At 37.0% G+C, this 21,100-nt stretch overlaps 4 protein-coding genes across 4 annotated transcripts; 1 reads left to right on the top strand and 3 right to left on the bottom strand.

Annotated features, from left to right (window-relative positions):
* Nucleotides 1-864: 864 nt before the first annotated feature.
* Nucleotides 865-2,535, bottom strand: LOC119550585 (dynein regulatory complex protein 10). Its single transcript, XM_037859379.1, has 4 exons — nt 2,310-2,535; nt 1,655-2,249; nt 1,336-1,485; nt 865-1,276 (listed from the first exon to the last, which is right to left on the bottom strand). The coding sequence occupies exons 1-4, from the start codon at nt 2,311-2,313 to the stop codon at nt 943-945; spliced, it is 1,083 nt and encodes a 360-aa protein (XP_037715307.1). The 5' UTR covers nt 2,314-2,535; the 3' UTR covers nt 865-942.
* Nucleotides 2,536-10,593: 8,058 nt separating this feature from the next.
* LOC119549743 lies at nt 10,594-13,163 on the top strand. The gene is made up of 7 exons (XM_037857985.1): nt 10,594-10,664; nt 10,918-11,004; nt 11,261-11,391; nt 11,813-11,892; nt 12,476-12,585; nt 12,643-12,904; nt 13,078-13,163. The coding sequence occupies exons 6-7, from the start codon at nt 12,673-12,675 to the stop codon at nt 13,161-13,163; spliced, it is 318 nt and encodes a 105-aa protein (XP_037713913.1). The 5' UTR covers nt 10,594-10,664; nt 10,918-11,004; nt 11,261-11,391; nt 11,813-11,892; nt 12,476-12,585; nt 12,643-12,672.
* Nucleotides 13,164-13,959: 796 nt separating this feature from the next.
* Nucleotides 13,960-15,070, bottom strand: LOC119552081 (uncharacterized protein DDB_G0271670). Its single transcript, XM_037861857.1, has 2 exons — nt 14,683-15,070; nt 13,960-14,147 (listed from the first exon to the last, which is right to left on the bottom strand). Exons 1-2 carry the CDS (start codon nt 15,068-15,070, stop codon nt 13,960-13,962), a joined length of 576 nt encoding a protein of 191 aa, XP_037717785.1.
* A 1,547-nt stretch (nt 15,071-16,617) lies between these two features.
* LOC119551588 lies at nt 16,618-17,063 on the bottom strand. The gene has a single exon (XM_037860989.1). It carries the CDS (start codon nt 16,978-16,980, stop codon nt 16,618-16,620), a length of 363 nt encoding a protein of 120 aa, XP_037716917.1. The 5' UTR covers nt 16,981-17,063.
* Between the last annotated feature and the right edge of the window lie 4,037 nt (nt 17,064-21,100).

Genomic DNA, 21,100 nt, shown 5'->3' on the forward strand with positions numbered 1-21,100 from the left:
GACGACAGCAATGCGCCATTTTTCGTTCGCCCCGCAAGACATGAAAATTCGGCTTTCCCCTCCTCAGTATATGTGTGTGTGTGCGTGTGTTGGGTAAACATTCTGCCAGGCATTTTCATTCTCTCTCTTGGATTTTCGCAATCGCAGAGGAAGCCCTACAAGTCGACCTTTCACCCCGCCAAAAAGAAAGACGTTGACAATGCTCCTCCCGAAATTTATCGCAATTCAATAAAAATTCGTATGCAAATGTGTTAAGTTTTATAGATAGGTTATATCTTAATGTATTAACCAAATAAGCTAATAAATTGAATTTAGTTTTTACTGCATACTCTTAGGCATTCTTTTTTATTATTAATTTTATCAATATTTGCTTAAAGTTCTCTACATATTCATTTAAAATTGTAAGATTTTTTTTTATTAAAAAAGAAACTAGTTTATTAGAAGTATTAATACATTTTAAAACTGTTTTTTTTTTATATTTCAATTATTCTAATCTAGTTATTCAAAGTTGTACAATTTTTATATAAAATATACTGTAGGAATTTTCTACTTATTTTTAGATAAATTGCTTTGTACTTATCTATGGAAAATTTATGACATTTTAGTAAGCAATCCTCGTTTTTGTGCTAAAAACAAATGTGAACAGGCGACAAGTGCCGAGTAAACATGATTTAATTGCAAGTAAACATTTGCCTTTTCTCCTACGAAAACATTAATTTGCATATATGCGTTCTTTTGTACATATGCTTAGCCATTTTGCGCCACAAAAGCTTGCTAAACAAACTGGTAAACAAAATAAGAGGTAATGCAAACTTAACTTTTTAACATAAGATTGACAGTCTTCAAAAAATAAGGAATAGAAACTTGAGTAGATTGCATTATATTTTTATTTCTACATATAAATGGTACAATGTAGAAATAAGTAGAGATAGAGTTTTTCAACTATTTTCCTTTCTTGCCCTTTCCCTTTCCCTGGCGCTTCCTCTTGCGCTGATCCTTCTTCCATTTGCGCCAGTATTTCTGGATCTTGGCCGCAGCCCGATTCATCATGAAGATCACTAGCTTTTGCTGCTGGATACGACGCTCTTCCTCCTCCCGTTTCACCACAATATTCTTGTAGACACGCTCCTCCTGCTTGAATTGGACCATAAAGTCGTCCAGGATCTTTTTGGCAACCAGAAACTGATCCTGTGCCACCAGATTCTCGCGCATCTTTTCGCCCAGACTCGTGTCGTATTTTTTAAGCATGCTCTGTAGTTGCAAAAGCAATTTGTTTCTAATAGGAAGAAATCAAATATATATCATAGACATAAAGAATTATTATCTATAGCTCACTTTTCGCTTCGCAATTCATGCTCTTCGGCCAGATTCTTCTTAGTCATCTTTTCGTAACTTTCCCGGGCATTATTTAACTCTTCCTCCAGTTCCTTTTGCCTGTCCATGCTGCCCTTGTGGTAGTTACGCATCGTCCGATTACATTTTTCACTATAAAAAAAAAAAAAGTAACTATATATATCTAACTAACTAACTATTAAATATATTAATGAAACAAATAAATATAATTTATTAAAATAAACAAAATAAATTCCTCTAAAGATTAATAATATCAAATATTTAGTTTCTAAGTAATTCCTATACTTATTTAATCACTTACATTTCGTTCTGAATGGCCACATTGTTTTGCCACTTCTTGTTGGCCAGATCCTCCTCGACCTTCATTAGATAGATTCCCTTGGCTGCCGTCTTCCACTTGCCAATTACCTTCTGGAAGTCCAGGCTTGCCTTCAGCTCCTTGATCTTCTTCTGGATGTCCACATTCTGGTGATATATGGCATGCAGCTTTCGCTCCTTGGTAATCTCGCTTCTCGAAGATCGGTGCAGATGCATGTGGGCGCTCTCCAGGAGAAAGTGAAATGCGGCCAACAGCTGGCGATCCCTCTCGTTAAGGTTATGCTTCAGGTGCGGGAAGAATCTGTGAATGCTATGGTTGACCAGAAAGAAATCTACAATTCGCATGGTGGTGTGATCGTGTGGCAGCTTAGATTTTCCAGTCTGTTTGCCGAGGTGGTGAATCATGGCATCGATGGGTTCCAGGACCTCCTCATAACAGGTGCCCTTCAGCACGCTCTTCAGCTTTTCAGGATGCTCCAGCAGTTTCGGTATGATCATCGCTATCTTTATGCGCTCTTGGGACATTTTAAGCACACGTTCCACTCCTTCCAGTCTAACCTGACGTTCTGCTGTTTTATCTGAAAGGAATCTGGGTTAGATCTGCTAAGATGCCCACCACAATTCGGAATTTTACCAACCCATTTTAACTAGTAGGCTTCACGGAACCTGGTTTCTCTGTTGTATCATTAGGTTTACTTCATATATCTCTTTCTTGGTTATGATATTCTACTATTTGATGGTAATTTTGTTTTAAAATTCAGCTCCTTCAACTTATATTTAAGGTTTGTTCTATAACTCCCGATGAATATTTAAAGATTTTTGTGTATGCTTGTGTCGAGGTCTTTTTGAGTTCTGAGCCGAGTTTGTTATTGTTTTTGCGGATAAACAAACATGGCTTGCTGTGTTTACCAAGTTGCCTAGCTACAAAGTCGGAATAGTTGGAATATGAACCCTTTCGATCAAGGAGCAACTTATGTCAATCCAAAAAAAGAGGGGGCGTGGTGAGGGGGCGGTAGATTTGAATTGCACTTTCATGGCAATGCCTGGTAGAAACTTTTGCCAAGTGCAGTAGTTGACAATGAGGGGTGTGGTGGGTGCTTCAGGAGGAGGATGGGAGGTTAGTGGGTGGGTGGTTTGTTGCTTGTGTGTGGCCATGTCGCATTATGTCAACTGACGTGGCATGAATGAAAGCTGCAGCAGCAAAGCAAACGAGGGAAAAAGCGATGCAGAGGGGCCTGCTTGGAAAAAAAAAGAAAACCATAAGAGCATGAAACGAACTTGTGAATGCTGAACAATGTTGGTGGGGTGGGGGCGGTGCTGAAAAGTTCCTCACTCAGGTGGAAAATCTACCTAATGAAACTGGCATGAAGGGGGAAGCAATCTCAAAACCCATCGGTGCATCTGCCAAAAATCGCATTCATTGAGTACAGTGGTGTTTGTATATAAGTTCCAAAATTACATAGTGCTAGAAAATGTATCTTTACTATTTGTACATTAATAAACTAAGTTTATTAGGATCCTGCTTTTTAAGAAAATTTAATTAAAATTTAAAATTATTTCAAGCAAATAATATTTCTACTTTTATTATTACAAATAATTATATTCTTTATAAAATAGTACTTATATTCCAAAAAAATCATTAATATTATTGCCTTAAAATGTATTTTTGTTGCCAGGAAAATTAAATACTCCATTTTCTTTAATCTCCTGAGTCTATACTTTGTATTGAAATGTCTCTGAAATCTATCACTATTCCATTTCCATTCCGTTCTCATGTCGTTCCACTTTTTGCTCGTCCCAGGACGAAACGCAACAAGTAAGAAGAAGCATTTACGGCGAGGCCAAAAACTTTTCCAGGCACCATCCAAAGCAAAAACAACAAGCGCAACAACAAGGACAACACGAAAAAAAAAACAGCGATGACAAAAATGAATGGCGAACATTTGCTGAAAACGTCGCAAAGTCCTCTTTCCTCCTCGCTCTTTCCTCTCCCTCTCCTTTCTCAACGAAAAGAATGTGCTCGCTTGTCTGCGTAAAATGCTGCAATGCGAACCAGCAGGAAAAAAGGAAAGCCAAGGAAAAGAAAGGAAAATAAAATTGAGCAAGAAATAATATTTGTTGTTGGCTTTGCGTTTGGCTGGTAAGAAATGCGATGAGCGATAGATAAACGAACCAAGGGCCAAAAAGAGAGATGATGAGTGAGGAAAAGCTAAAAGAAATGACGCATAAACAGGCGGTGAGAAGAACTAGAGAGAGAGAGAGCCCCTAAATGCATGCAGCAAAATGTGTAAAGACAAAAGAGAGCGAGAGAGTAGCGGAAACGGAAGTGAGCGGGAGAGCGCTCTGAAGTATGCAGCAAAATAAGGCAAGTCTGCAGAGAGAACTTAGAAGAGAGAGTCCTGCTGCTCCGCATACGTAACAAATGGCCATGCCTAGCTCAACAGCAGAAAAAACGCCAACGGTACTGCAAAGAAAGTGCAGAGCAAAGGGAAAGGTTCAAAATGGCGCTCTCTCTCTCGCGCTCTCTCTTTCTCTCTCTGGTGGCCCACATTCGCTCAGCTGAGCTCGGCTTTACCGTTAACCGATTACAGCCCTACCGCTTACCATTTACCGTTTCGGGCCGTCTGGCCCTGGCTCATTATGTCCCGTTGCCTTGGCAGTATTGTTGTATATTTTTATAGTCGTCCTCACTCGACTGTTTCCTTTTTGAGTTCCATTTCTATCCCCTCTATATCTACATTTCACAGAAATGTGGGCCCGTTATGCTCGGCCTGGCCGCATTGCAGCTATAAATTTGTTTGTGGTTCACATTTGCCTTGGAAGATTACTTTTGGCCACAGTCGCGCAGCCCCAAGAGAAGAAGAGGAATGTAGAGGAGAGGAGAGGACAGAAGAGAAGAGACCGTGGAACAATGGACTCAAGGAAAGGGAAACGAGAAACAAGAAACAAGAAACGACTAACTAACTGTGCTTAATGGTGGGTGGTGGTTCTTGGTGGGGAAAGGGGTGTGGTGGGGGTGGAAACCCCATAAAGAACCTTTTTGAGAAAGTGTTATTATAATGCTCGGTCTGCCAACGGGAAGGTCAGGTTGTTGGGTCTTACCAGCACCAGCGGAAACTAAAGATATGCCCCTGGGTCTTCCTTTGAGCTGGTTGGAATGAGATTTGCAAGATAATATTGGGATTACGATGGAAACTTCCGCTTTAAGGCAAAGAGATACAGCCTCGTTTCCGTTCCTTTAATTTGGGGACGTGATTTTCGTGATAATAAAGGTAGAAAAAGGACCTTTTAAGGCGCATAAATAAAAGCACACTTTTTAATTAAGTTCAAAGATTGCTAATTGTATGAAGATTCATAAAGTTCCATGTGTAAGCATACGTTTTTAAATTATAAGATACAAAATAGCTTAAACCTTTTCTGTAAAAACAGAAAAGACATATGTGCTCTTGATTTACCAAAAAAAAAGAATTCAAACAGTCACAGAGAAAACTATCCAAGAACATTTTTCTTGAATTGAGAATATTGTTCTTGAATTGAAAACATTGTTCTTAAATTGAGAACATTGTTCTTGAAATGAGAACAATCGTTCTTAAAAACAGTTTAAGTTCAGTTTGCTATCAATATAAGAACGAAATGGCGAGAAGAGAAAAGTTAAATTGAGTTTACTTAACAACTTTTTGATAGGTATACACTAAGGACTGAACTAATAGTTTATTTGTACATACAATGTACTTAAATACCGCCAATTCAACTTGATTCGAGCTTATTATTCGAAAATATTAAGAACATTTTCCACTCAGATGAGAACGTCAAAATTTTCTCTCTGCTTGTTCTATGAAATCCCGGCTTCATAGAAGCGATTCATAGAAAATCGACCAATTACACTCGTAAATTCCATTTAAGCATCCTTATGAGAGAGATTTTCCCGTTAAGAAATAGCCAAAGGCCGGAATGTCCAACCTTGGAGAGCAGTTATAGTTTCCTCTTCCACAAACCGCTTGTTCTCGGAAGGCATTCAGTGGCCGGGCTGGATCCATTTGGCCGGGCACCTGCTTTTGTCACCTGAGCGAGGACCAAAGGAAATGTTCGCATTCGCAAATGAAGTGGCACCCAGCCCAATTCCCGGCCCATTGAATCCTGCCGCCCACCTGGACAAGTTTCTGTTGAATTTTTCATGGCTTTCTGTGTTTTCCTCCCCTCTTTTTTTGGTTTGTTCCCTGCCTCGTTTCCGTTTGGCAGTTCCATTTTTGGACTCTAGTTTTTGGGTCTGTTCCGAGGCAGTCTGGCATGTATTTTTTGAGTTGGTAATGTTTGGCACTTTTTTTATGGGCCAACTTGCACTCAAGTTGCCCCGAGAACTTTTGGCTTTTGCTTCCGTTTGGTTTGACTTGCCAACCTTCCCTCTGTAATTTGAATGTTCTGAACTGTGAAGCGAGCGACAGAACAAACTGTCGCAAAGGCCCTGGAAAGAGTTAACTTGGCTAATAAAGTGAATACAGTCAGCCGACTTTGCTGCCTTAAATTTTTGTTGCTATTAGAAAAGTTTTCGTTAGCTTTGGGGCACATTTTTTCCCATTTTTTGCTTTTGTGATAATTTAATAAACTATCAAAAGTTGAGAAAGATTTAACTTTCGCTACGCTTGGAGAACAAATGAAATTGAAATTCAAGCTGCATAGCCGAATCAAGGATTCCACAGGACCTTGGCAAGTTTTGTGAAGAATTTCGGGCCAACAGATTCATAAAACTTTAACTTTCGGTTCAGCTGTAGTTATTGGTAGCTATTGTCTTGAGAGGATAACAAAGAAATGATCAAAAACGTAATATCCAAAATTAATATTCAATTAGGTTTGTTTTTTCCCTATTTGCTTATACGATTTAAATTACTTTTCTATACTCACTTGCTCATTTTTGTCACGCACTTTTTCTGTATCTTTTTTTTTCATCTATACACTGCGGCTACTTAATTGTGATATAAGCAAGATATTTTATTTCATACGTATTACGTACCGAGCACGTGCTGACTATCGTTTGGTTCGGATCATCTTCAAATATTATATTTCTTATATATTTTATGTTTGACCAAAGTCAACAATAAACGACAAAATGGCCGCACGTGCACTAAGTTTGTTTGACTTCCCTCACTTCCTTTTTGCCTCCCTGTTCATCTGTTAACTTTCCTGTTTAATTTAGGCCAAACAGCAACTGTCCCGGCCAAAATGATTGATGACATTGCGTAGCCAGGGCAAAAAGGAAAAAGCAAAAATTCTACTTGTTAGCGGTAAGCCAAGCCGTTTACTTTCCATTTTCCGGATTCCTCGCGAAGCCTGTGAAAATCTCGTCAGACCAAGTTAATAAATTGTTTGCTGTATTTGTTGCATTTAGCGCCTACACAATTTGGCAAACTTTGTAATGAAGTCGCTGTGGGAGAAACCTTTATCAGGTTTCGCATCTTGTCTTATGTACAGTATATACTCTTTTAGCAGAATAATTAATTTTCAAATTATAGATATCTTTAGATCTAAACTGAGAAAACTCGAGAACGAAAAAAAACTATAGCAAATCTTCTTGATTTCAGCATTTCTTATTACCACTTATTCTAGTAAAAAAGTTCTTGAAATCAAGCGTAAAGTGTTCTTGTCTTGGTTTTTTTGAGAACACTTTACTCTCAATATAGTTTATATTGAAGGAGCAGTCTCGAAATCATCTCCAAGTTATTCTTGATAATGAAAAAAAGTTAGAGAGATCAGAAATAAGAAAGACATTCTCTCGAAAATGTTTCGGGAATCTTCTGAAGTATACTTGTTCTCCTGTAAAACATTTTAAGTAATTATATATATTTCGGATTTAAGAGATAATATATAAAGTTTATTTAAAATGGTTCATTGGTTATTGGACAGATCTTTTGATCTGGGTTCTAGTGGATTTATTTTAACTTAGAAATGTTTATTTTGGGAATTTTTACTGTACGTAACTCGGTGTTTGCTCTCCGTCTTTCTTCCTTTTTCCTCCTTTGTTCCGTATGCAAGGCACGCAAATTTGTTGCCAATAAGCGACAGAAAACAATTTTTATAAGGCTTGACTGGGAAGATGACTGGGTTAAGGGTTTCAGAAGGAAATTGGGGTAGGGGGTTTTAGGAGCTGCCAGAGGGGTGCCCTTTTTCCTATGCGTGCTGCGTGCTCTTCTGTTCTTGCGCCTTTTCCTCGCCCTGTTCTCCCCGGACTTCCTGCTTTTTGGATAAAGCCAAGGGTGAGATGGTGGCTCTGGGTCCCCGGAGTTGCTTAGCCCGGATCCAGAATGTAGGTCATGTTGGACTCTGCTTCAAGGGGCGGCCACTCGTAGGAGAGAGGCATTCATACATACCCATTTCCACCATCGAATACACTGCCAGAATTCATTATACATACACAGAGTTTTTGGATGTTGGGCGGAGTAAGTCGGAAAAGCGAGAAGGGAAAAGAGCGGAAGGGAAAGCAACACTGTTTTCCATGAATACGTTAGCACGGACTGTAGGTGGGCGTGGCCAACAAACTCCCACGCCTTGGATATGTGCTTTATTATAATAAAAATTTCATTAGAAAATTGAATGTTGACGTGTCGCATGTGCCGCACTTCCTGTTTCCCCTACTCAGTGTTTTCACACATCATCCCATAAGTACTGGTGTAATGTATCTTTCAGAATTTTGGTAATTGAAAGAAATGGATGAGAAGTTGGAATTATTTCTTAAGTTTAAATGATGCATAATTTTTCCTTTGAATTTAAATTATCAGATTTAGTAAAAGATTTCTTTCGAAAACATGTAGACTTTAATTTCCAGGTAATGTAATTTTAAAAAGTTGTTCCTGTTCCGATTTGTATTTATGTAAGTCCCTTGATATTTTTAAACCTCATAGCATTCTTTACGAGTAGTTCCATTTCCAATGAGTTCGAAAAGTAACCCTTTCGAGGGCTGGCTAATCATTCTTCGCCACAAACTTTTCCACTCAGCTGTCTGGTCAGGGCCACATTGCGTATACGCGATGCGGGCCAAAAGGACCGCTATCAGTCTAGCAATCCCTGCTCCAATCAACCTAGACAAATGAGGGTCCTTGTCAATATGAGTAATAGCTCATCAAAGTTTCATTTTCAACCTTTTTGTCTTTTTGATACCCTGTGCTTTGTTGTTTTTCCCCACACTTTTCGTGCATGCAAATCATGTAGAACTGAAGGAAAATCAAATGAAATTGGGAACTTTCGGCAAACCATTTAACCCGAAACTGAAAGTATGACAGAACAAAGTTTTATTTATTATGGCCAGATCGAGGGGTGGGTGTGTGAGCTCAAAGGCAAATGGTCTTGTAATACATTTGGTTATAGATGACAAGATATATTTATGGTTGTTTCGGCTTTTTGTCACCCAAAGAGTCAAATGAAAGTTGTGACACATGCAATAATTTGATTTTGCTCGCAAATAAATCGTAAAGATTGGAAATCAACAAAAAGCAAACAATGGAAAACAAGTTTTGGGGCCTGCTATTCGTTTTCGTTTTCAATTTTCAACTTGCCCCTAAAGAAAGGACCTGTTTTCCCCCCTACCATGTTTGTTGTGGGCGTAATGAGACAAAAGCCACCTCACGCCGCCCATGAAGCATGTTTTATCGATAATTCGTGAGTGCGACGCAGAAAAATCACCAACCATCCCAAAACCCCCCACATCTGAGCCACTCCACTCCATTACAACCACCCCAACCACCCACGCACTCACATCCTTTTAGTCTGTATAACAAACAAATGTTTTTTGTATGTGTCAGGCGCCGGTTTCCCTTATTTTCCTTTTCCCTTTTCCCATTTTATTATTATTATTATATCTCTTTGTTTTTTTTGTTATCCGAAAATCGGTTTTTGCGGACGCTCAACTGACACGAAACTTCGGTGGAGTACATACATATAGATATATTTGGATATGCACCAGAAGAAAATTTGCTCTTAAAGAAGCATAGATACCATGAAAACATACAAGCATAAAAATATATAAATATGTTTGACAACTTCAAGGAAAAAATGAGCTATTTAAAAAACTATTCCCATTATAGTAGTATACTACTTTTTTATAGAAATCATCAAATGTTGAACTTTCGATCTCCGGCTGACAAAATGCGTAATATTTTTGTGCATGTGTATCCCAGTTCTTTAGATAGGTTCCGTTTCGAAGGTATTGACAGGAAATTGGAACCGGTGGTCCTGATGGTGGTGGTGTTTTGCCTTCCTTTTCCTTGTTGATTTCTGAGCTGGGTGTCATGTTCGTGTCGCATATGGAGACATGTGCCCCAATAATCGTCCCATAAAGCTAAAAATAATATGAAATTTATTGCTGTAAATGACAAAACTAAATTTACATACGGAATATGTCTACACGTTTGATTTATTTGTTTACCTAAGACGACGGGATTCTTTGAATCGATTGATTGACATTAAGTGGGCCATTAATGGGTTAACATTATACATATGACTCAGTTTCGTATGTAATATAGAAATTGTCCTCAAGGGTGGACTATTAAAAATGAATTTTTTAAACCGCTTAATAATTAAAATTCCTTGGTATAGGTGATATATTATTACCCATAAATTACAAGAAATTGTTATTCAATTAGCGTGACAAATAAGGCTCATACATAATACAGCGCAATGGAAAGTGTTTAGGCCAAGAAATGGGAAATGCAGCTCAAGACATGCAAGCCGCAGAGAAATAGCCTTAAGCTTATTAATAGCAAATGAAGAAATGTCAGGAAAAACAGCGCAAAATGTCAGCGCTATGTCAGAAAGCGCATTAAGCAAGGGGGAAGGGAAAAGTGCTGGGAAAACAAGGCGGGCAAAAGTTAAATGAAAATGGAAAATAATTAGCAAACAACTGCAGTGAGAAGCAACAAAAAACAGAATGAGAGCGGAGGGGCCTTGTCATGGCTCGCCTTGCTGCCCGAGATTACGATAATTATATTAAAAATAAACTTTTTATGGTATTTCATTCATTTTTATTATTATTACCAGAGTGTTTGACCTTGAGTTGCCCCAAATAAAAACAAAAGAATCGCTTTAGCTACTGGAAGAACGACCATAGCAACAAATAGCGATAAGCATGCCATTCGCATGACATGCAATCCATTCAAAATGTCCCAACTAATTAAAGTGCACTTCCAAGCTCTCTGGTTTTCTATATTTCCACCTTGGATTAATCATTTTTAAGCTTTTTGCATACTTTTGGGCGAGCAGGCATTGTGGCATTGCAAATGCAATTTATTCAAATGAAAAAAATCCTCGTCTTTCGTAACCAGAGCTTAAGCTGCACTTTATCGCCAGGTAAATATAAAGAGGTCAAAGGGGAGGGTTACGAAAGGTGCGATAAAAACTGAAAAAATAACAAACGCATGCAACCTGGAAAAAACAACAGCAAACAGCAATAAAAATATGAAATATACATGGAGAAAACGGTTTGTATACATATGAAACACGAACTCTGAATACACTTTTTGATACAACAATATATTGTCCACAGTGGCGTGTTTTCCTCAAAAAATCAAAACTCTTTATGTAGGGAATGTACTTTAATTTGTAGGTATTTTGGAGGCGGAACATTTACAGCTTTACATGGAATTGCAACGAAATGAGCCCGTGACATGACATGCCGACGCAGGCCTGACATGGAAATGTGAGGAGCCAGTGTGGATATGGAAAAAAGTGGGCACTGTAAGTATGTACATTGGAAATTTACAGAGAAAAGAAATATGTAACTGTTCGCTTTCCATACAAATTAAAGGTCGAGAAAAGGGTTTACAAGTAAATAAATTGTATAAAACTTAAAGAAAAGTATTTTTACATATGGTGCATATACAGGGTTTTGAAAACACTAATTTGAGGTGTCTAAAAGTATGCAACGAACGAAATATTCATCTTATTTTTGAGTTCAAAAATATACTGTTGCATACTTTTAGACCCCTAAAAAATGAAATGTGATTTCAAAATTCTAAAGTTTGGTTTGAATAAACAAGAATTATATTTTAGGTGTCATAATGACTATTGTTACGTCTGTAAATAATTGGACTGTACAATTCGAATGATCTGCTATTTTTCTACCATTATTATTCAAAACTATTTAAATTTTTTTTAGAGTGAAGGTAACTGGGGACTTAAAACTCGCATGATGGACGGACAGGCAGAAGACTGATGGTTCTGACGCATGGAGAGTGGGTAAGAACGAGTGGCAGCTAGTGCGATAACTTTTCTACTTACGAATACTAACAATTGCTGGTCTTGCGTCCCCCACCAATCCACTCCCTTCTCACTTTGGTAATTGTATTTCTCTTATTATATACCGGCTTATTTTGGGCTGGGGTAATTATATAAGGTGTTTTCGGCAAGTTCGTGAAATTTGTATCCCAAGGACATGTTAATTAAAAAATTTCGTCAAATAATACTTATGGCTTGCCGTGAAAAGTTTGACTTAAAAGTTAAGGACGATGAGTCAGCTCTACAATATGATATCATCCACTTTAAGTTGGCTTTCTGAAGCTATCTCAAAGTCTAGCAAGTATAACTTTATATCGCATCATGTTGGCTAAAATGGTACTATTTAATTGACTTATAGCAGCTTTCATTATCACACCATTAAACTTTCTAAAACCTTTCCCAATGTACTGTTGGTTAAACTAAAACCCACCTGCTCCAATTTCACTTTAAGCACTTGGTATTTATTCATTAGCTAATTAACTAAGCGCCGTCACCTTCTATTTGATCGGGCAAACATTGGCTTTGTCTTTTTGGCCATCCCCAGATTTTGGCAAACACGACGTAAAAGCTCGAAACGTTTAGGGTCTGCTGGTTGTTCTCGAATTTCACTTTCGTTGGAATCAAATATTTGCGGTTGGCAAAGAGATAACAAAGGTAACTGGTATAAAATCGAGTTGTTCAATTGTTTCAAGGCAGTTACAATTCAACCAGCAATCCGAGCGACTTAAACCAAGTGGCAATATGAAGTTCTTGGCCCTAATTATATCGACCTTTTTGATCCTGAGTCTGGCATCTCAGATGGAGGCTCGCAAGCGATTCTACTGCCTGTGGAGCACCAAAAGGACCTGCTCCAAGAGCACTCCCAGATGCATCCGCCTGCAAACTGGAGTGGATAACGCTATGCCCACCTACACTTGCAAATACTATCGCAGCGATTGCCAGTATCTTCTAGATAGTTGCAAGGGCGAGACAAGTAAGTATTTAAAAACATATATATTTTTAATATTATTTAGGTTTATTAACATTGAAGTTGCATTTTTGTAACCCTAAGACCTAGGCTTTGACCTTTATATGAATCGTTGAAATTGGAATTACAAAAACATTTTATTTTTTATAAACAATTTTCCCGCATTTTTGTTTCTGCAGGTTTTGGCCTACTTGGAACATCGGTGGATGTGCAAACCAATTGTGTTACCAATGGTATTGCAATTGGAGGAACTGGAGTCTGTTAGTTTAATAAAAACGATTTAAGTTCTTTTACTATTCCAAATATATTGCTATTTATTAAAAGCTATTTTCATTTAATTAATCCCAATGTTACAATACTGAGAATAATACTCTCTGTCATTCAATCTCAATTGCCGATCAAACAGTGAAAGCATTCATTTAAACGGTTTTGGGGTGTTTTTTCAACTCGTTTAGTTTTTAATGGCTTTCATATCGCCATGATGTATGCTTTAACATTTTCCCTTTTTTCGCTCTTTTTAATTGCATTCGCATAAATCGCACTACTTGGCAGTGAGGAAAACGAGGGGAAAATTATGGTTATGGCCACGCAGACAAGTGCACAGGCGCACACATACATGCGGACAATGTAAATTTATGGAGCTTCGCTTTTTAGTTTGCAATTTTTCGCCATTTTCCATTTCCCTTTCTCTTTTTTTTTGTATACAGCGGATGTGAATGGCGAACGCCTGCGGATGCAATTAGAATGGCACAGTGAACACTCATACACATACCCACATAAATAATTGTTTGTATGACTGAAATATAGGTCATTACGAAACATTTGGGTAGCGAAAGTTCAAAATATTAGCATAATTTAAGAATAAATCTCTTTACTCCTGCTTTGTACTATTTTGTACTGTTCTGCTCTGTGGGTCAACACAAAATTACGCATATTTAAGAACTCCTTTTTAAATAACTCTGACAAAGAGGTGGTAAATCCACTTGGTATAACTATTTTTTAATTAAATTTACTCAATTAGTTACATACATGATTTATTTATACTTTGACAATTAATCTTCTTAACCTCTTCGGATAATAATGGGCGTTACGCTCGATGAAGATGATGATGATCCCAAAATTGAGGAGAGCATGCTGGCCAAGGCAGAGCTGGATGTTGAACTCGAACTCGATGAAAAGGTGCTGCTACAGGTGCCAGTATTATTGACAGTTATGCTCGTACAGTTGGCCAGTTTCACCACATTCCAGCCTGAGGAATATATGAAATAAAAGGTTAAGATATTAAGTTTTGAAAATTATTATTGGTGGAGTCCCAGAAAGCTCTATTTACCACCGATTGGAAAAAATGACAAAATAGTACGATCATTTTTTTTGAAAATTCAGTATCAGTTCTATCTAGATACAGGACGTTTCACTTTGATATATTCGCATCTAGCTTTTCCCCTTATCTGTGCCGAGATTTTCGAATATTGCTGTCTTACTCTTACCCAGAACAATATTCTTGGTGTATTTAATAAAAATTTTCGAAGAGAATAAATTAAACATACCAGTTAATATTATACTATAATAAATATTATTATTGTAATAATATTATATGTACTCCCTTTAGTTTTTTTTCTGTGCATAAATGGAATATAGTTTTCTTTAAAATGTCTTATACTTTCAGTGAACTTATCAAGAGCTTTTTAAATTTTAAGTACCAAAAGATTAGTTTGTTCTAATAAACATCCATTAGAAGATTTCTATATGTATGTATGTACGTAATTTTTTGGGTAAATACTCACTGGAAACATTTGTCTGGCAATTGGCCCGCTCCAGGAGGCACCTGTTCTTGAACCGATAACACCTGCGGGTGGAGCTCCATCGACCGCAGACATTGGAGTTGGCATAGCAGCTCGTGGTGGTGGTGGTGCATCGGGAGGCGGGTGTGGAACTGCTGCTGGAGGAACTGCTGCCGTTGCCAACAACAATCACCGCTTTGCGATTGGACTTACGGGCTTTTACCGATCGCCTTTTCAGGTTCCCAGTTCGGGCACTACTTTTTTTAGATCGCGATTGTCGGGGAGTGGCTCTAACCAAAGTCCTGGCTTTCGTCCTCTTCTGATTCCTTTGGGCCTCGGTGGCCACGACGATCAGTGCGATCAGCACCAAAAGTGCCAAAGTCAAACGCATTTCAATTTATATTTCTTATCTCGATTGCGTTAAGCCACTTATATACTCTTTTATGGCGACCTTGGAAGATGTTTACCATCATAGTTCACCTTTCCTTCTTTATGTACACAGAATCTTTTTTAGTTTCAACTTTTCGATGCTTAGTCTTTGTTCATTCCGCATGTTAGTAAATTCGCATAGTTCCCTCGCAATTGTGTAAATATATTTTAATTAATCTAAAAGCGCAAATAATACGTCACATAATGCGTTTAACAATATCATTATATTTGCCGTTCAAATAAACGAGCAAGCAGGCTTCCTGAGGGAATCATCTGTATACTTTCAGGCGGCTCGTAAAATGTATTTAGCTGCTATTTTTCTTTAAAAAACTCAATAGGGTATGTTAGTCGCATTTACTCTTACCAAAACAATTATTATTTGCTTATTTTGGCTTGAATCTTACCGATACTCGGAAAGATATGTATTATTTTCGTTTAGGTTTATAGATATGGTATTCATTTAAATAAAAGAGTTTAATTTAAAGTATTATTAAGTAATGCTTATATCTACTTATCTACATTGTACTCGTATATTAGGCATTACAAGGGGAATAGTGTTAATAACCTGTGGATTTTATCATTAATAGAGGCAGAGTTTAATTTCCTGGAGAAGACATCATGTTTGTATGTGTCATATAATGAGGTGTTATTATGATATGATCTTCAAAAATCAAGTTGGCCGTTCTCATTAATATAAATTGTGTTAAGGTGACTGCAGCTTAAAATGTTATTTTGATATTGTATTTTTAAAAAAAAATGTATATAATTCTAGGTAAAATAAAAGAGACCTTACATGCATATCCTAAATCAAACATAACAGGGTATATCTTACGAGCTCTTGAACATTTTTCTAAAGCTAATCTAAGAAAACAGAACAAGTCTGGGGACAGCGATATTTTGATTTAGAGCGGGTCTGGACATTACTTAATGGATTTTCGAACTTGTTCTTGCATTCGTTAACGTTTAGCAATAATAGCGCCCCCAGGATGACACAAATTAAAGATTATGCATTCACCGTGCTTTCCACTACCCAATTTAAGTGGACTTTACGCATCTGGTCTTTTATACAACCCCATCTTAGTTTGTTTTGCAAAGAAGAAAAACAATTTGTTCTGCTTTCTTGCCTAATAATGAAAGTACCAGCTGAGCAAAGAAGGATTTTAAGTTTGCAATGGATTTGGGTCTTTAGCCTTGATTCCTACAGCCTTTATTATTTATATTTGTTATATTTTTTAAAGGCATACATAAATATTTTTTTTAGGTATGATTTTAAATTGAATTATGTCTTTAACAAATTTAAATAAATAATATTTTAATGGTTCCTTCGGTATATGAGATATTCCGCTCGTATTTTATTTTCTATGTGTTTAATAAATTTTAATAAATAAAGTCTTGTTGATCAACCACGACTTTCACACTCGGAGTTCTGTATAGTGAAAAAGTGACTAAATATGGAGATTCAGATATTCTTAGACATAGTTTCAATATTTTTATTAACAGCAACAAAAATCAACCTCTGCGTATGATTATAGGTGTAACATTTGAGGATGAAGATGAGGATGAGGACGATGAGCCGCCGCAGGTTCCTCGCGAACCCACGCTGATTCCGGAGCATTGGGACAGACTGACGGCCGTATATGTGATGGAACTGGAAGACACGCAGGATTCATATCGCATGGCGCAGCTGTTCTTGAAGCGATTGCACAGATTGGAGCGTCCATAGCGAGCACAGGCATTCGTCGTCGAGGTCCAGTCACAGTTCTTCAGGACGCAGACCTTGGGCGAGGAACTGCTACTCGAACTGCCGGAGTGTAGGATACATGCGAGTACCACGATGAACAGGACCGTCTGCAGACCCAAAGTGCTTTTCATTTTGCTGGTGATTTAATAATGAACTATACTGGCAGTTCACTTAAAAGCCGGGACTATTTATAGTGGCTCGAGTTTCTATGTTCCGACCAAGAGAGCATGGCCAAGACCAAAGCACCTGTGCAAACTAAAAAGGGAAACTTATGGTAAGAGTTTGGCATTGGCTGAGAAAATCACCTTGGCCGCTTGTGGTTTATTGCCATTGGCTTACGCACATTGCCATTTCAACAGAGAAGAAAGCCAAAAGTGAAAAATAAATCCACTCATATATCATGTCAGTTTGATTAAATAAATTAATATAAGTTATCTTAAAACTCAAAGAATAACTGTTAATAACTCAAAAATACTTACTTATTTCTTGAGACTTGCATTATAAGTCCGAAATTTTCTTTTTTTATGTTCTTCTTAAAATAAAATTCATATATGTTAAGGTCCTTATATATTACACATAATACTTGAACAAATATTTTCATATAAATGGACAACTAAATTTCACAGGAATATAGTTAAAATGGTTTCAAGCCAATACAACTCTTAAGGGGTTAAAAAAGTCGTGGCGATTGCACCTTCATAATGCCAAATTTCTAGTATCAAATTTTATAATAAAAAAATCGAGTCGAAAGCTTCGATATAAATTTACAAACTTTATTATATTATTGAAAACGTACAAATTTAATTATTTATATTTTTACCTCAACTTTTTTCTAACACAACCGACTTGCGAAGTCTTTAAACGAAAATGAGTAGAAAATAACAATAGCTTTTGATCTCTTTTAACACACACCTGGTGCGATTTGTCACTATGTGGATTGCCGAAACACATTCTTACTTCACTTATGTATAATCTACATCCACATCTACATTAATTCCGTACACATCCTGAAAGTATGCAACTTTAAAGGGAAATTAGTTTTGTTTTCTTTGTTCCATTTTGTAAACATTTGTCGTTAAAATTTTATGATAGTTTATATTTTAGGGCCTTATGACACTTACTTGATTTATGACTAACTGAAAGGTTTTATTTTTTAAAAAGTCATGGAAACCTTAACATAATATTACATAATACATAAATTCATTAAGGTTGATCTGTGGACCCTTTTTCCCAAAGGTTCCCATGACTTTGATAAATAAATCCAATCAGTTCGATCTCCAGCCAATGCCATTAGGGCTTACTGTTATGAAATTTTACTTACCTAGCTTATATGTTGATTTTATTTTATTTCAGCAGTATTGACTTAAAATAAAACCGAACATGATCTTCAGGCTCAGTGATTCCTATGATTAAAAGCAATTACAAGTTTTACAACGAAAAACAGAGCTCTAGAAAATGCGTAATCCCCTTCTGTTGTTTTTCCCCACTGCACTTAGAAGTGCGTGAAGCGCAGAAAACAAAAACCAATTGAAAGCAATCGGTTCACGTGCACTTTGTACTTTTTGCTCTTTGCAGTTGATTGTTTTGTTGATTTTGTATGTACAGCTTTTTGTTTGTTTATTTATTCCATAGACGCATTTTTATTAAATGCCGTTGACGGCATTGTTAAGTGATTTTTGGTCAAGGCCGCAAATCAGTTTCGTTAATTGGCTTTGAATTGGTTTTATGAAGAGCACTTGCATTACCCACTTCTCTTCTTATATCATTGGAGTTATTTGGCTGAATTCACGTTGGCTTCTAAACGCAATCAGTGAAGTATTTTTATGCAAAGAAACCGTTTAGAGTTTGGCAATTTACCAGCCGAAGTAATAATGCAAATTTATGCATTATTTTGTGAACAATTTCGTGTGTGCGTGTCGCACAGTGTTTGCCATTTAGCCCCAGGCTTTGGGCCAAGTCAAGCATCCATTTAGGCCGGCAATTAGTTGCCCATTGAATCGATAACATGTCTAAGTCATCATATCGCTGAATTCTGCTTGCCTGGCCAACTATGTCAACTGTATATAATGTGTGGGTAGTGAAAAGTTTGCCACACTTTCTATTGATTTGATGTGACTTCACCTTATGAATGGTGGCGTAAATGGACTGTGAATGGTCGCTCTATTAAGTAAACTAAAGTTCAACAACAGTTAAGGTTTTAAAGAGCGGGACTCATATTATAAATAAGATAACTTAGCTTTAATAAGGATAGGGTTCATGCATTTAATGCAATTTATGGATTTTCGTTGTACTACTACTTTCTAAAGCATTTAAATTGACTAGTAAATGCTATTTTAAATAGAAGTGTGTCATTCTTTAATTGTAGAACAGTGCTAACCAACGAGTATTCCTTTTTGGTGTGATACTGCAATTTATTGATTTCATAAGTTTCAACATGACTTGCAAATCTCAAATCACTTACATTTTTCAAAAATTTGTTATGGCCTACATATTTTGTAAAAAGCATAAAAGACCTTAAAGATAATACTCCAATTAAGTTCATATCATAAATTGATCAGTGAAGCCCAGACTGATGAAATCTCGTAAGTAGAGCTGAAATATACATCGCCTTATTAAAGTGCATTTCCCCTTAAGGGGCGTCATGATTTTGTCAGGCATTTTTAATGAAACTGCAGCCCATTAATCAATTTGCCAGACTCAATAAAGCTATAGACTCTAAACAAAAGATCAATTATATAACCCCGACCAGTGGCATCCCGAATCGGATCATATTAATCAGCAGCCATTCGCTCGGTGGCACTGAAAATTGATGAGCACCAAAGGAGAAGAAATGACGGATAAAAAAAGAAAAACAAAAAAGCCCAGGCAAAAAATCAGAGAGAAAATGTGGAAAAGAGCAGAGTTGTGGCCTGAAGATGCCACTTGAAGTTGCGGCCAACGGGTTTGGTTTTGCCTTTTGTCGCATTGCAGGAAGTTGCAAGTTGTCAGCGGGCTGGCCGCATTTGGCAATGGCCACTACAGGGGATTGATGACGACGTTGGTAAGGGGTACGCAGGGGTATGCACGAAGCACAATAAATTTGGTTCACTATAGGGTGGGGAGCTCGCACTTTAAATTGTAGATAGACCATCTATACTTAAGAACCTAACTCTCATTTGTTCAATTTATTGATGAAATTAATTTCAATTATAAAAATTTAATATATTAATATTAATATATTATATTAATAATATCAATTAACCCAAAATAAAATTGACTACAGTTTCTAACTACAACTGGCAAGGCAGAACCAAAATACTTAAGCCAACATGTCAGATTATGGATATATATATATATATATGACACGGTTATAGTACTGAAATACATACATCAAACTATGAATTGTAGATACTTTCGATTCTAATACTCTAAAACGTATAATAATATATTGTATAAATTTATTAATATTATTATAATGCTATAAAAGTATAGTAAGTAGCATTAAAGCTTTTTAAGGTAATCCGGATTTTAATTTATGGTGTTAGGATGTTATAAGTGTTTAGAAAGTTAAGACTAAGACCAATATTAAGGGTATGATAATACTGGATGTTAGTTAACGTTTATATTTATTTAAAGAAAAGCTAGGAGAAGTGAGAAATAATTTGTATAATATGAACCCAGTTAGTAGAGAACCTGAATTTTTTTTTCGAGAAGTACTACTGGAACTAGGAACACCCATTGGAACTAATAGCTAGCTATAAAGACAAGGTTAAGATAATCAAATTGCAAATAAAATGGGTATCAATAAAGCTGGATTAAACCACGTAAAGCCGCAGCGACTACCGCCTTAAACAGATCTCTATTTGATTGCTGGCGCTGCAATCAAAATTATTTAATTCGGATGCGGCAAATGAATTTGCAGCCTGCGATTCGCGTGATGCTGCCAATGCGGCAATCACCAGAGACTGCGCCCCCGTTTAACAGTAAATCGGAAAGCGGCTATAACTACAGAGCGGTCTCAGACAACAACAAAACTTTCACTTTCGACCGCCTTCGCCTCGTCTCGTTTCATTTTGCCCAAGTCCGCTCGCCATTTCAGTTTCAGCTTTAATTTCTGTTTCTGTTTTCGGGCAGGTCAGTTTCGGCCCGGTTAGTTAGTTGTTGTTTCGGCTTTAACTCGCTGGATGGTTGAGTGCATTTTCGATTTGGTCTCCTGTAATCAGTGGGCTCTTGTTGTTGTTTCTGTCTAAGAAAATGTTGTAATATAATTTT

Source organism: Drosophila subpulchrella, chromosome 2R, assembly GCF_014743375.2.
Source record: "Drosophila subpulchrella strain 33 F10 #4 breed RU33 chromosome 2R, RU_Dsub_v1.1 Primary Assembly, whole genome shotgun sequence".
Lineage (NCBI taxonomy): Eukaryota > Metazoa > Arthropoda > Insecta > Diptera > Drosophilidae > Drosophila > Drosophila subpulchrella.